The sequence below is a fragment of the Gadus macrocephalus genome, chromosome 2, assembly GCF_031168955.1.
Source record: "Gadus macrocephalus chromosome 2, ASM3116895v1".
NCBI lineage: Eukaryota > Metazoa > Chordata > Actinopteri > Gadiformes > Gadidae > Gadus > Gadus macrocephalus.
In genome coordinates this window covers 417,679-432,875 of record NC_082383.1, presented here as the reverse complement: position 1 = coordinate 432,875, position 15,197 = coordinate 417,679, and the positions used below count along the sequence as shown (strand labels likewise).

Below are 15,197 nucleotides of genomic sequence, written 5' to 3'. Positions count from 1 at the left end.
GCACAGCAACCCCATGAGCCCCCAGCAGCAGATGGCTCCCTCGCCGCACCTCCAGGCCCAGGCGCTGGCCAACCAGGTGCGCTCGCCGCAGCCCTCGCCGCGGCCCCAGTCGCAGCCGCCCCACTCGAGCCCGTCCCCCCGCATGCAGCCCCAGCCCTCGCCGCACCACATCTCCCCTCAGACTCAGACGGGCTCCCCGCACCCGGGCCACATGAACCAGCACCACCCGGGCATGGGGGCCCCCCCCACCCCGCAGCAGCAGGCGTCGGCCCAACAGAACAATATGGAGCAGTTTGGGTCGGAGCAGAACGCCATGCTGTCGCAGCTCAGCGGCATGTCCGGGCTGCACGGCCACGGGGGCAACGGCCAAGACCCGCTGGGCCCCAACATGAACCACAATCCCCTGGACATCATGTAGGGGCGGAGCCCCGGACACCACGAGGGGCGGAGCCCAACACTCTGCGATTCATGGCAGAACTGCACTCGCCCCGGACAGTGTTATTATCGTTATTAAGTTTAATACTTACCCTCCGGGTTCTTTTTATACTATTATTAAATGTTATTTAAAATGTTTTCAATAAAGATACATTGAACTGAACTTCCTATGGGAGATGCAACAATAAATCAACCGGTCGATAAATGAATTAGAATAAATGAATTGTAAGTTATTGCTGTTAATATATTTTTTTGCCAATTGTGTACAAAGGAGGATAGTTTCTCTATGCCCCCGCTCTGAGGATAAAAACAGGATATTTTCTGGGAGGGCGGGTGGATGGTGCAGCATTTGCCTTTTTAACAAATGTTTTTAAAGATTTTAGAAGCGGTAAAGAATTAAAGAGGACGCGATTTTAATGCAATGGACTTTTTATGTTTTTTTTTTTTTTTATCATTCAGTATGAATTTTTCAGAGTGATGCGAGATATTAATGTTATCATAAATCCAAACAAGATGCATATCTTCGGTTAAAATGTTTGGTTTTTGATTTATTTATTTTTGTTCAAAGTGGGGTCGTTTTCTTATTTTTTGTTATATTACCCAGAGACTGCTACAATTGGTAGACATATATTTTGTAAACCGGTCGCAGACGGGCTGGTGTAGGATCATCATTTCGCCGTCGATGTATTCGGTCTGTCCAGAGTGAGGTTCTGTCAGTGTTATGGCGGTGGAGGGCCGATACCTCCACACCGGCCAAGCACCCCCCCTGCCGGCCACTGTATGGCTGGCACGCTGGGGGGGACTCACAAACAGCCCGCTCCCTTTTGAATGTATGTGTGTGTGTGCGTGGGCGTGTGGGTATGTGCACTCCTTCCTTAAAAAGACACTTCATACGAAGCGTGTGGGGAGGGACGGGGGGCGGTCGGTGGCATACCTGTGTGCCTGTAACGTTTCTAGTATACGGGGGTGTGGGGACCCGCGGGGCCGGGGTCGTCCAGGGGTTTTTCTTGGACTCTCGCCGTTCCGAGGAGTTTAAGGCGAGAGGCTCTATCCAAACGGACTGTGTTGCACAGCGACAGGAGGAGAGGCGGCCCGGCCCCCCGCAGCGTGCGTGCGTGACGCTCTCTGTGCCTCTGCGTTTTTCTTTATTATTTTTCTGTTGCTGCATCCCCCGGATGTGCGCCTCCCACTCTCCGGGAGCAGAGGACTGCCCACTTCCGGTACCGCCCCCTCTCGAGACTCCGCCCTCAATCTATCTTTCTGCTAAGAACTTTGGGAGTTTTAATTTAATATTTTTTACTGTACAAAGGAAACACAAACTGTGGACTCAAATACTGTTTTTATAATAAAATGGAAATTACAAATAATTCATGTGATAATTGCATTTTTTGAGGACTCACTTTTAAAGGTCCAATGTTTGGTCGGGTTGGGATGCAGGGCTCTCGAGTTTTGAACTGAGTTCAGAGTGAGATTTTGTTGGGGGGGGGGGGGGGCGCGCAAAAGAGGACGTCTGGTTAGGCTACCCTACGTACGGGAAACCCATTTAGTTCCTACCTGTTCCACTGTTAAATAGCGGCCCAAATTGGTGGGCGCTATCCTGGTAATTTATCTGCGTGATAAATACGGAAGTGTGGCGTGTGAGCGTGTGCATGGGTTGAATGCGGCTGAATCCGAATACTCGTACTTGACTGCTATATAGTATGCATTTTGTAGTACGCCACAAATATAGCGCGTCCGAATGCTCAGTACGCATTGTGTAGTACGGAAATCCTGTACTACCGCCACAGTAAACAACGGAGTTCACTACGCTATCCCACAATGCAACCGGAATCTAGTAACGAACGAAGAAGAGATGGCTGACACGACACCACCAGAAAGAAGTCGTGAGAGCGGCGAAAAAAAAGAGACAGTAAAGAGTAACAAAGTAAACTAAGTAAGTAAAAAGAGACATTTTTAATTTAATAGCAACGATGACAAGACGGAAAACAGGTAACTTTTGCCGGCATCTGAGGGGAGATACGTCATCTCCAAACATCCGGTGGAGTTTCGGCGGCGTTCTACGCATAGCTGTAGACCGCATTAGACATTCTCTGACCGTACTACACTGTCAAGTGTAATAATAATAATAATACATTTAATTTAGAGGCGCCTTTCAAGACACCCAAGGTCACCTTACAGAGCATATAGTCATCATTCAAAACTATGTAAAACAGACTAGGAATAAAAGGACAACAGAGGTTAAACATGAATAATAATAATTAATAACACTCAAAGACGCCTAAAGTGAAGGGGGGACCTCACTAACCACCACCAATATGTAGCACCCACTTGGGTGATGCACGGCAGCCAATCGGTGCCAGAACGCTCACTACACACCAGCTTGAGGTGGAGAGTTAGGGATGAGGTGGAGAGTGAGGGAAAAGAACATATTTAAACACTATCGACCATATTTAAACACTGTCGATCACATTTAAACAATATCGACCACATGTAAACACTATCGACCACATGTAAACACTATCGCCCACATTTAAACACTATCACCCACATTTAAACACTGTGGACCACACGTAAACCCTATCGACCACATATAAACACTATCGCCCACATTTAAACACTATCGCCCACATTTAAACACTATGGACCACATTTAAACACTATGGACCACATTTAAACACTATGGACCACATGTAAACCCTATCGACCACATGTAAACCCTATCGACCATAGGGTTTAGGTAGTACGGTCAAGTAGTAGACACTGAACAGAAATAGTATGTACTAAGTATTCGGATTCAGCCTCTTATGGATTAATATCGTCTCACTAATTAATTACTATTATTACATTTCTGACTGATTATCGAGCTAACAACAAGCTCGTCCTTTATGCGGCCTTCATTCCTTTTCCTGTCCGTATTGCTCTAACCTGTGTGTGCTACCAGTTGTCTATCTTTATGTGAAATGCGTGCTATTGCCACAGTATACAATGGTAGGTCACTACGCTATCCCACAATGCAACCGGAGTCTGGTAACGAACGAAGAAGAGATGGCTGACCCGACACCACCAACAGCGGCTTTGAAAGACGTTGTAGAAAGCGGATAAAAAAAAAGAGACACTAAAAAGAGTATAAAAGTAAAGTAAGTAATTAAGTAAAAAGAGACATTTTTTAATTTAATAGCAACGATGACAAGACAGAAAACAGGTAATTTATCAAGGTAATTTTGCCGGCATCTGAGGGGAGATACGTCATCTCCAAACATCCGGTGGAGTTTCGGTGGCGTTCCACGCATAGCTGTAGACCGTACTACACTGTCAAGTGTAGTACAAGTGTAGTAGGGTCAAGTAGTAGACACTGAACAGAAATACTAAGTACTAGGGTTAGGGTTAGTACTTAAGTATTCGGATTGAGCCACAGTCTCTGTTGGCTATTAAGACCAACTCCAGCTAGCTAGCTAACTACCTGTCTGACCTCCATAGATACAGACTACCTGTCTGACCACGACAGACAGACTACCGGTCGTCCGAAGCGGTCGCGTGCTAGTTTTGCCGCTACTTCCCCAGCAACACCAAACAAAATGGCCTCCGTCTGCTTTCCACAGGCGTCATTGCCCCCATCACCTCCTCTATTACTTCCTCCATCACCCCCCCCACTGACCCCGTATCATCTAATACATGCTGTCGAAATGGAAAGCACCATAAACTATAAATTCTTTGAGCAAATATTAGTTGTCGAAATGGTTGCCGCTAACGCATTTCAAACAGCTAAATGGAGCGCGTTTCTCTGATAAGAAATGAATAAACAAACTTCACCCACATGTGAAAGAGGAATTAATAGCAAACAAAGCAGAATTCAGAGTCGGAGGTTCAGCAGTGGTAGAAGGCGAGTATAGATCTACCTACCTATATGAGGGTTATTCTTGGAACTGAACGCATCAATAATTACCAGCAACAATGAGAAGGAAAAGGGTTTGTGAGTCACAGTTCTTTCTGCTCAGTTCCCGCTGCGAACAACGCGCCCTCTAGCGGCGCTGTCACGATAAAATTGTACCGGCCTACGTCATCCATAGTAATCCATTCCAAACCACCACGGCAACAGAATGACGTGGGAAGGTTCTTGCCATTCGCGAACTCGTTCATTGAGCGCGAAAAGACAGATAACACTTATTTTACAAATTAATAATAATAATAATGAATGAAATTTATATAGCGTTTATTAGCGTTCCTAACTTTGTATTTGTATTGTATTGCATTGAATTTATCTATTTCCCTACACAGTAATAGCTAAATGTTATGGGGATAACGTGAATAATAATAATTTAAAAAAAATACCAGTTAGTAAATGCCTGCTCACCTATCTATCTATCTTATCTATCTTATCTATCTATCTATCTCCTATAATCTATTCTCTAAATTAAATTAAGGAAATTAAATTAACACAAGCTAGCTAGACTATGATACACATTAAACACTCAGTTTACTAGCTAAATTCGATTAAACAATTAAATGCAATACAAATATAAAGTAAAAACAAGTGTTATCTAGCGATCCGTTATCTGTATTATATTATTATATTTCGTCTTCGGCAACATGAGCGTGATTGAAACCTGCCTGGCAACGGACAACCCCTTACGTAATCTGTTGTTCGTTGCCTGGCAACGGACCACTGATTATGTACCCGGTACAATTTTCGCCCCCGGTACAATTTTTACGTGACAGCGCCACGACGCTTCGCACCACATGATACCAGGCACACTGAAGCCTTACAGTTCTGTGGTCGACAGTCCTACACTGACAACACGTAGCGAGGCCAACGGTCTGAAACTCTTCATTATGTTAGTTAGTTAGTTAGTGTGACTTGATTGGGTTAGGGTTAGGGTTAGGTGACCTCTCTTCAGGTCTCTGCATCCTGTAGGGACTGGAGGTCATATCTATAACCTCTGACCTCTCTTCAGGTCTCTGCATCCTGTAGGGACTGGAGGTCATATCTATAACCTCTGACCTCTCTTCAGGTCTCTGCATCCTGTAGGGACTGGAGGAGGAAGTGACTGTAAGAGTTTTAATGGGGTGTCATTGAAGAACAGTGGTAACTATTTACGGTCTTTGTGTTATAAGAAACATCTAGAAACAGAGGTCAGGTAATCATGTTTCCATATTTATTGTAAATACAGTCCAAATAAAAAGGCATTTTTCATAAAGACATTTCGAACATTCATCAAAGAGAAACTTCAACGAGACCAGTGATAGTATAGTTATTATAGTTGAGGCCGTCCTATGTGACATGCGATAAATAGTAGCTCAGGACCTCTTGACCTCACGTGCGTGAGCACATCATTGTACACAGCTCTGTACACCGACACCTCTTCATGACACAACACACACACCAGGAGCGTCAGGATATAAAAATAGAACCAGTCGGCTACGCTCCGAACTACGAGGACAGAAAGACGGCTAACAGCACGTGCTACTCTACTGAGGCTCCTCATCGCGCCGCTCCTCTGGGAGGGGGCGGGGAGAGGAGCGCGCTGAGACACAGGACGCACGGGACGGACGGGGCATGCGCCGGCTCAACACTGGAGGAGGCGGTCGTACAAAAGGCTTTGTTAGAAAAGGAAGCCGGTGCGCGGCCCGGTAACAGTGGTGTTCAGTGTGGGACGACAGACGGAGGCAGAGCCCTCTGGTACAAGTAGCTGCTTGGAAGTCATAATATAGGTGATGAGGTTGGAGCTTCGCACGCTCCGCCTGTCTGCAGCCTGAACACGAGTGCACCGCCCCGAACGGCAGTCGGTCCGAACCCCAGGAAACCCTGTTCCCTCAGCACTCCTCGGATCTCTTCTTTAAAGGCAATGGGTCAATATTCAACGTATCCTCGGAATTTTGCCAATAAGAACGTCTGTAAACATCTGGAAGGATCTGTCACGTACACAAACACACAGATAGATATACATATATATACACACAAACAACTATTTACACGTTTGAAACGAGTGATAGCCAAAGCTTCTGTTTTCCTATCACGCCCCTCCCCTTTTCTGCCTTCAGGCCCCGCCCCCAATCCCCGACCTAGAGGCCTTTGAAGAAGCCCTCGGCCTCCGTGGCCTCCCGGAACGTCACGGTCACGGCGTTGATGGTCACCTGGGTGACGGTCACCTTCTCCTCGGGGGTCCCGGCGGCCACATCCTCGTCTCCCGGGAGCGCCGGGGCGAGCAGCGCCGGGGCCCCGGACCCCCCCTTGGGGCCCCCGGGAGGGGGTTCAACCCTCCGGGGGTCCAGGGGCCCGCTCCCCTGAATGTTCACGATCACCGACGCGCCGCTCCTCTGCCAGGCGGGGCCCGGTGGGGGGAGAGCCCCCCCGCCCCCCGACAGACCCCGCCCCCCCACCCCCCCGCCCCCCGACAGACCCCGCCCCCCCACCCCCCCGCCCCCCGACAGACCCCGCCCCCCCACCCCCACGTCCCCCGACAGACCCCGCCCCCCCTCCCGGCCGCCCGTGCTGCTGTCCACGTCCCCCTCCCCGCCGTCGCTAAGGACGTCTTTGGGCCCCGCCTCCGACATGCAATCCCAGCTCTCTGATTGGCTGCCCGGGGACACGGGGGTCTCGGCGGCGGGCCCCCCCATTGTGGCCCCCCGGTCGGGGTCCTCCCCGGAGCTGGAGTCCCCCCGGGCCAGCGAGCGCACGGCCAGCAGGTTGAGGGCGAGGCTCTCCTCCGCTGACGAGTCCTCAGGGTGAAGCGTCATCGGGGAGCTGCACTCAGAACGGCCTGAGGAGGAAGAGGAAGAGGGGGAGGAGGAGGAGGGGGGGGAGGAGGAGGAGGAGAGAGGGGGAGGAGGAGGAGGAGGGGGGGGAGCAGGAGGAGGAGAGGAGGAGGCGGAGAGGGGGAGGAGGAGCAGGAGGAGGAGAGGGAGGCGGAGAGGAGGAGGCGGAGGAGGAGGAGGAGAGAGGGGGAGAGGGAGGAGGAGGAGGAGAGAGGAGGAGGAGAGAGGGGGAGAGGGAGGAGGAGAGAGGAGGGGGAGGAGGAGGAGGGGGGGGAGGAGGAGGGGGGGGAGGAGGAGGAGGAGAGAGGAGGAGGATGAGGAGGAGGAGGAGGACAGGAGGAGGCGGAGAGGAGGAGGCGGAGAGGGGGAGGAGGAGAAGGGGGGGAGGAGGAGGAGCAGGAGGAGGAGAGGGAGGCGGAGGAGGAGGAGGAGAGAGGGGGAGAGGGAGGAGGAGGAGGAGAGAGGAGGAGGAGAGAGGGGGAGAGGGAGGAGGAGGAGAGGGAGGAGGAGGAAGAGGAGAGAGGGGGAGGAGGCGGAGGAGGAGGAGGAGAGAGGGGGAGAGGGAGGAGGAGGAGGAGGAGGAGGAAGAAGAAGAGGAGAGAGGACAGGGTCAGGTCGTGAGTCTAAACTCCGGAGCCGGAGGTGAAACTCCTTCACTCTGGTTCTTCAGGTTGAACAGCGGCCTCCTGTTTAGAACCATGACTCCCTCCCAGAGATGGAGGGTCTCACTGTCCCTCATGGACCCTCAGGTGAGCAGACCCTCAGGGAGCAGACCCTCAGGGCAGCAGACCCTCAGGGCAGCAGACCCTCAGGGAGCAGACCCTCAGGGAGCAGACCCTCAGGGCAGCAGACCCTCAGGGAGCAGACCCTCAGGGAGCAGACCCTCAGGGCAGCAGACCCTTAGGGAGCAGACCCTCAGGGCAGCAGACCCTTAGGGAGCAGACCCTTGGGACCCGTCCGTCCGGTCCGGGGGTCGTTGTGTCAGTGGGTCCGTCTTCTCTGGGCTTACGACTCCGGAGCGATACCAACGGAGCGATACCAACGGAGCGATACCAACGGAGCGATACCAACGGAGCGATACCAACGGGAGTCGAGGAGGCCGTAAAGAGTCAGAAGACCAACCATTCGCAAAAATATAGAGAGAGTAGTATAATATCTGTTATGTATATATATTTTGTGTTTAATTTGTATTAATTATGTTTTATGTGTATATTATACTATATACCTGACCTTTTTGTTGTTCACCTGCTTTGGCAATGACTGGACATTCAAAAATGGATTTTTTTTAATCTGCGGGTTGGTGGGGGTGTCGCATGCCTTCACTTTTTGTGCAATTTTTCCCGATTTCGGATGACACAAAGCAAAGCCATCTCCTGTACAGATGCCATGTTTGCGATTGTGGATGCCGTTAATTTGCGACAGGACAGTCACTGCCCTCTAGAGGACGTTTAGCGTAACAGCCATAACAACGCTAAACCGGACGGAGGGAGTATGAAGGGCAGTACCGGAGACAACGTTCGGTACGGAAGGACGGTTTTCGTCCGGATCCGGAGGTGTGAGTCCACCTTTAGGGGGCGGGGCTCCGCCCGGGCGCGCCACCCACCCACCGTAGAGGCTGTTTGCGTGCGGCTCGCTGGCGTAGTCCGACAGCTCCATGTCCGGTTTCCCGCCGCACTTCCACCCTCCTCGCCGCATGGCCCCGCCCTCCTCCTCCTCCTCCTCCTCTTCATCCTCCTCCTTCTCCTTCCTCAGGAGCCGACGGTGTTTGCGGGACGGCCCGTGAGCTGAGGGCCTCGCCCCCCCCCCGGCGCCCGGCCAGCCGGCGGCACAGCCCCCCCCGGCCCCCCCGGCCCCCCGGGTCCACGTCGGTGCTCATGGAGCGCGCCAGAGAGAGGCGGAGCCGCGGAGGGGGCGGAGCCTCCTCCTTGTGCTGGCTACGGAGGTCCATGGCGAAGAGATTCTGGAGGGGGGGCACACACACACTCACGCACACACGCATACACACGCACACACACACACACACACCCAGAGAAGAGGAGTGGGTGAGGAGTGGCCGGGGGAGGCATGCGGGGGGAGTCATGCGGGGGGAGGCATGCGGGGGGAGGCATGCGGGGGGAGGTCATCATAAAGTCACTGAGATCCTGGAAGCTGAGCGTCTCCGCCCGGCGTCTGACAGCCGTCAGAGGGGGGGAACGTACCCTGGGGGGGGGCAGAGGGGGGGAACGTACCCTGGGGGGGGCAGAGGGGGGGAACGTACCCTGGGGGGGAACGTACCCTGGGGGGGGCAGAGGGGGGGAACGTACCCTGGGGGGGGCAGAGGGGGGGAACGTACCCTGGGGGGGGGGGGCAGAGGGGGGGAACGTACCCTGGGGGGGGCAGAGGGGGGGAACGTACCCTGGGGGTGGGGGGGCAGAGGGGGGGAACGTACCCTGGGGGGGGCAGAGGGGGGGAACGTACCCTGGGGGGGGGCAGAGGGGGGGAACGTACCCTGGGGGGGGCAGAGGGGGGGAACGTACCCTGGGGGGGGGCAGAGGGGGGGAACGTACCCTGGAGGGGGGGGGGGCAGAGGGGGGGAACGTACCCTGGAGGGGGGCAGAGGGGGGGAACGTACCCTGGGGGGGGCAGAGGGGGGGAACGTACCCTGGAGGGGGGCAGAGGGGGGGAACGTACCCTGGAGGGGGGGGGGGGCAGAGGGGGGGAACGTACCCTGGGGGGGGCAGAGGGGGGGAACGTACCCTGGGGGGGGGGGGCAGAGGGGGGGAACGTACCCTGGGGGGGGGGGGGCAGAGGGGGGGAACGTACCCTGGGGGGGGGGGGGGCAGAGGGGGGGAACGTACCCTCAGCAGCAGCCGCCGGGGACGGAGACCCTTCCTCCGGAACGCCACCGCACGGTCCCGCTCCTCCCTGGGGGGGGGGGGTGAGGGGGGGGGGGGGGGGACATTAACAATGTTCAGCCATCAGACAATCACAGTACAAAGGCAGACAGACAGGTCGGGGGGCTGACAGACAGACAGGTCGCTGGGGGCTGACAGACAGACAGGTCGGTGGAGGCAGACAGACAGGTCGGGGGGCTGGCAGACAGACAGGTCGCTGGGGGCTGACAGACAGACAGGTCGGGGGGCTGACAGACAGACAGGTCGCTGGGGGCTGACTGACAGACAGGTCCGGGGGCTGACAGACAGACAGGTCCGGGGGCTGACAGACAGACAGGTCGGGGGGCTGACAGACAGACAGGTCGCTGGGGGCTGACTGACAGACAGGTCCGGGGGCTGACAGACAGACAGGTCCGGGGGCTGACAGACAGACAGGTCGGGGGGCTGACAGACAGACAGGTCGGTGGAGGCAGACAGACAGACAGGTCCGGGGGCTGACAGACAGACAGGTCGGTGGAGGCAGACAGACAGGTCGGAGGGGGCGCTCACTTCTCCTCGTAGGCTAGCACCAGGCGCGGGTCCAGGATGTGGTCCTCGGGCTCCCAGGTGCTGTACCTGGAGCACAGAGAGCTCTGTCACTCTCACTCTGTCACTGTCACTGTCACTCTGTCACTGTCACTCTGTCACTCTCACTCTGTCACTCTCACTCTGTCACTGTCACTCACTCTGTCACTCTCACTCTGTCACTCTCACTCTGTCACTGTCTCACTCTGTCACTCTCACTCTGTCACTCTCACTCTGTCACTCTATCACTCGCACTCTGTCACTCTCACTCTGTCACTCTCACTCTGTCACTGTCACTCTCACTCTGTCACTCTCACTCTGTCACTCTCACTCTGTCACTCTCACTCTGTCACTGTCACTCACACTCTGTCACTCTCACTCTGTCACTGTCTCACTCTGTCACTCTCACTCTGTCACTCTCACTCTGTCACTCTATCACTCGCACTCTGTCACTCACACTCTGTCACTCTCACTCTGTCACTGTCACTCTGTCACTCTCACTCTGTCACTGTCACTCACACTCTGTCACTGTCACTCTGTCACTCTCACTCTGTCACTCTCACTCTGTCACTCTGTCACTGTCACTCTCTCACTCTGTCACTGTCACTCTGTCACTCTCACTCTGTCACTCTATCACTCGCACTCTGTCACTCTCACTCTGTCACTGTCACTCACACTCTGTCACTCTCACTCTGTCACTGTCACTCTGTCACTCTGTCACTCTCACTCTGTCACTGTCACTCACACTCTGACTCTGTCACTCTCACTCTGTCACTCTCACTCTGTCACTCTCACTCTCACTCTGTCACTCTATCACTCGCACTCTGTCACTCACACTCTGTCACTCTCACTCTGTCACTCTCACTCTGTCACTCTCACTCTGTCACTCTCACTCTGTCACTCTCACTCTGTCACTGTCACTCACACTCTGTCACTCTCACTCTGTCACTCTGTCACTGTCACTCTCTCACTCTGTCACTCTCACTCTGTCACTCTCACTCTGTCACTCTCACTCTGTCACTCTATCACTCGCACTCTGTCACTCTGTCACTGTCACTCTCACTCTGTCACTGTCACTCTGTCACTCTCACTCTGTCACTCTCACTCTGTCACTCTCACTCTGTCACTGTCACTCACACTCTGACTCTGTCACTCTCACTCTGTCACTCTGTCACTCTCACTCTGTCACTCTCACTCTGTCACTCTCACTGTCACTCTCACTCTGTCACTCTGTCACTCTCACTCTATCACTCGCACTCTGTCACTCACACTCTGTCACTCTCACTCTGTCACTCTCACTCTGTCACTCTGTCACTCTCACTCTGTCACTCACACTCTGTCACTCTCACTCTGTCACTCTCACTCTGTCACTCTCACTCTGTCACTGTCACTCTCACTCTGTCACTCTCATCTGTCACTCTCACTCTGTCACTCTCACTCTGTCACTGTCACTCTCACTCTGTCACTCTCATCTATCACTCTCACTCTGTCACTCTGTCACTCTCACTCTGTCACTCTATCATGTATGTATGTATGCATCTATCTGTCTATACTATATATATATAAATATCTCTGTATAACTATATATATATATCTATATCTATACCGATCCATCTTTAGTATCCATCCAGCTATACATCCATGTATCTATCCATCTATTTGTTTGTCTTTCTATCTGTATATCTAAAATGGACCGATAATATAATAAATCCAGCTGTATCTATCTGTTTCCATCTATATTTAGTATCCATCCACCCATCCATCTCTGGGTCTGTCTGCTCAGAACGGTTATCTATCTGGTGTGAGATCACTGAGGGTGAGTCACTGTTACTCACTTTTGGGGCCATCCCTGCCACTTCAGGAGGTACTCCACGTTCCCCTGGAGGAACACACACACGCACACGCACATACACATCACAGTCAACACTGAGCACATGTCGGCTCGTGCGTGTGACGACATGCATGCTTCCAGCGCCTCACGCTGTTGTTGTGTTTTCATGTTGGCCAAACAGGAGCGCTGTCCCTTTAAAGTAAGTCGGGGTGGTGGTGGTGGGGGGGGGGGGGGGGTGGCAGGAGTCACATTCTGTTGTGGGCGATGACGTCAATGATAGCGGAGCTGTTTGGCCTCAACGCGCCGAACAATCGTCGTGATGACGTGAGCGCACATGGGCAGGAGGGGGGGGGGGGGGGGGGGGGGCAGCGGGATAACGGAGAAGCAGTTTCTAGAAGGTGGTGTCGCTACTGGAGAAGGTGGGGCCACGGGCACTTGTAAACAACATGGTGTTGCGCAACACGAGCCTCGCACCTCCGCCCGATCGAGGATAACATTACATAAAGTCACGTGCTTCTGCGAGCATCATCACGCTGCTTACGCTTCTTTTTTTAATTTAAAAATAATAATAATAATAATAATAATAAAATATAGAATAGTAATACGTCAATGCAAAGAACCCCACGGACCCCCGCCACCCCTCGCGCTCTCTCTCCGTTCCCCTTCCCGCCCCCCGCCGCTCACTAAAGTCCCAACATTACGCAGCAGTTTCCCCCTGGATCCCCGGACTGCGTAGCTCCATGGCGCACTGGGACCAGTGCTACCAATCTGCTGCGTAGCTCCTTGGACTGGTACCAGTGCGCATGGTGATCGGTCCCGCACTCTCGCGGACTCCAATGGTCGCGGGGTACACACCCCCTTCCCGCCGTACTACCAGCACACACGCCGTCCGTGCGGCTCCTGACGCGTGACGGTCTGCGGGAACACGCGTACTAACTTCGGCTCTCTCGTTGTTCCAGCATCCTCCGTTAGAGCAGGAAACTACCGGGAACTGCGTAGGTCCCATAGAGCACGGGATAGGGGCTCGGATAGGGGCTCGGACTGGGACGAACCGGCTCTACCTGCCATAGTTCTACAGAGTAGGTCTTTATACTAGTCTATAGGTCTACCTGGTCTACATAGTCCGTCGGATGTTACGTAAAAGTCAGTCCCGCGTCTCACCTTTCGCACGCGCTTCTTGGTGATGGACTCCACGGCGAACACCTGCTCTCCGATGGAGGACAGCTCCATGTCTCTACCGGCGGACGGGACGCGGCACGCGCTCTTCTGTCTCCAGGCAGCAGAACTCTGACTGCTCCTGCTCCAAGCTTCTTCCAACTCTCTGCTGCTCCGCTGTCCCCGTGCATCACCTGCACTACTCCACGAATAACTGTGATGTCCCCTCCCCTCTCTCCCTCTCCCTCTCTCTCTATCTCTCCCTCTGTCTCTCTGTCTCCCTCTCCCTCTGTGAATCTCTCTCCCTCTCTTTCAGAGTTTTAAAATCTGCGACACATCAACACTGGAGAGCGCGTCCTTTAAATCAGGCGCGCCCCCTCCGTTGCGATAAGACGAGCCCCCTTGGAGCGTGCCCGCGAGAACGCGCACGCAAATGAGAGCAGAGTGCAGAAGAGGGGCGGGGCCGTGGGGGGCGGGGCCGAGCGAGGAGGCGGGGGTCAAAACACGAAGGTTATTGTGAAAGTTTGAAATGCTGTCTTGTTTTCACATTACTTTATATATATCATAAGGGTTTGGTTGGTCGTACTTTTATAGATATAAATAATTAAATTATTAGGCTAATTATAGATGTAGGTTATAGAATGACAACACATAGGCCTTCTACATTGCTATGTTTTCTTTGAGATCTGAAATGAGGCTGCTCACATATTATTGTATTATATACCGGACATACAAATGTAACTAACATTAAAATAAAATGAAACAAATAAAATAGTTCAACACCCAAGGCTGTGGACGGAACGTACTTTTTGCAAGGGTGTAATTAATAGTTAATTATTCTAACCATAAGCACGGTACACTTAATTGTCCAATCAAATCCCATAAATGCGAGGACTACAACTTGGAGCCCAGTTGCTGTGTGCTCAACTTACTAGAAAGGATCATATACATATATATATATATATATATATATATATATATATACATATACATACATCATCATCATATCTATATATATCCTCATTCAGCTCCAGCAGTACAACCTCCTTTCTCCTAAAACCCCACAGCCCAACTCCCCTTACGTTCTGTTGTTACACACACGCACGCACACACACACACACACACACACACACACACACACACACACACACACACACACACACACACACACACACACACACACACACACACACACACACACACACACACACACACACACACGCGCGCGCGCACGCTCCGGTCCACGCTGCACCTGGAACACTCGCATCACTTACGGGCACTGGGTGTCATGGTAACCGTTTCTAGAGCGACGATTGAACCGATAACGGGTGAGGAGCAGCCCCGGTAGTGATGAGACCTAGAGCTGGACTCATCAGTCGTGATCGGTCCGAGACGATGACCGTTCTCAAACTCTGAACCATGCTGTTCCTCTCATAAAGGCCCCCGCAGCCCCGTGTGATGCCGTTACCGAGGCCGTTTGGGCAGGGAGCGGAATCACATGACCGTGATCTGCCCAGATACCGGTACCAGAGGAGTCGGGAGCTGAGGAGAGAGCGGGAAACGATGAAGGACAGATCACATCGTAC

General features: G+C 52.9%; 2 protein-coding genes and 1 long non-coding RNA gene across 4 annotated transcripts in view; 1 reads left to right on the top strand and 2 right to left on the bottom strand.

The window, feature by feature from the left end:
- Nucleotides 1-1,802, top strand: part of LOC132470667 (histone acetyltransferase p300-like) — a 35,576-nt gene extending 33,774 nt beyond the window's left edge. The window contains exon 30 of the mRNA XM_060069473.1: nucleotides 1-1,802. This exon is cut by the window's left edge and continues 3,128 nt beyond it. Within this exon, the coding sequence (XP_059925456.1) occupies nucleotides 1-418 (418 nt within the window). The 3' untranslated portion in view covers nucleotides 419-1,802.
- A 3,764-nt stretch (nucleotides 1,803-5,566) lies between these two features.
- On the bottom strand, nucleotides 5,567-14,018 carry cbx7a (chromobox homolog 7a). Its single transcript, XM_060074776.1, has 7 exons — nucleotides 13,618-14,018; nucleotides 12,461-12,504; nucleotides 10,611-10,676; nucleotides 10,026-10,092; nucleotides 8,918-9,148; nucleotides 8,694-8,838; nucleotides 5,567-7,193 (listed from the first exon to the last, which is right to left on the bottom strand). Exons 1-7 carry the CDS (start codon nucleotides 13,684-13,686, stop codon nucleotides 6,496-6,498), a joined length of 1,320 nt encoding a protein of 439 aa, XP_059930759.1. The 5' UTR covers nucleotides 13,687-14,018; the 3' UTR covers nucleotides 5,567-6,495.
- LOC132470722 (uncharacterized) lies at nucleotides 7,798-8,687 on the bottom strand. Of its 2 annotated transcripts, XR_009528696.1 has the most exons (3): nucleotides 8,260-8,687; nucleotides 8,118-8,199; nucleotides 7,798-8,056 (listed from the first exon to the last, which is right to left on the bottom strand). It is a non-coding gene; the product is annotated as an uncharacterized LOC132470722 (long non-coding RNA). The 2 variants fall into 2 exon arrangements; XR_009528695.1 differs by having other exon boundaries at nucleotides 7,798-8,199.
- Nucleotides 14,019-15,197: the final 1,179 nt, after the last annotated feature.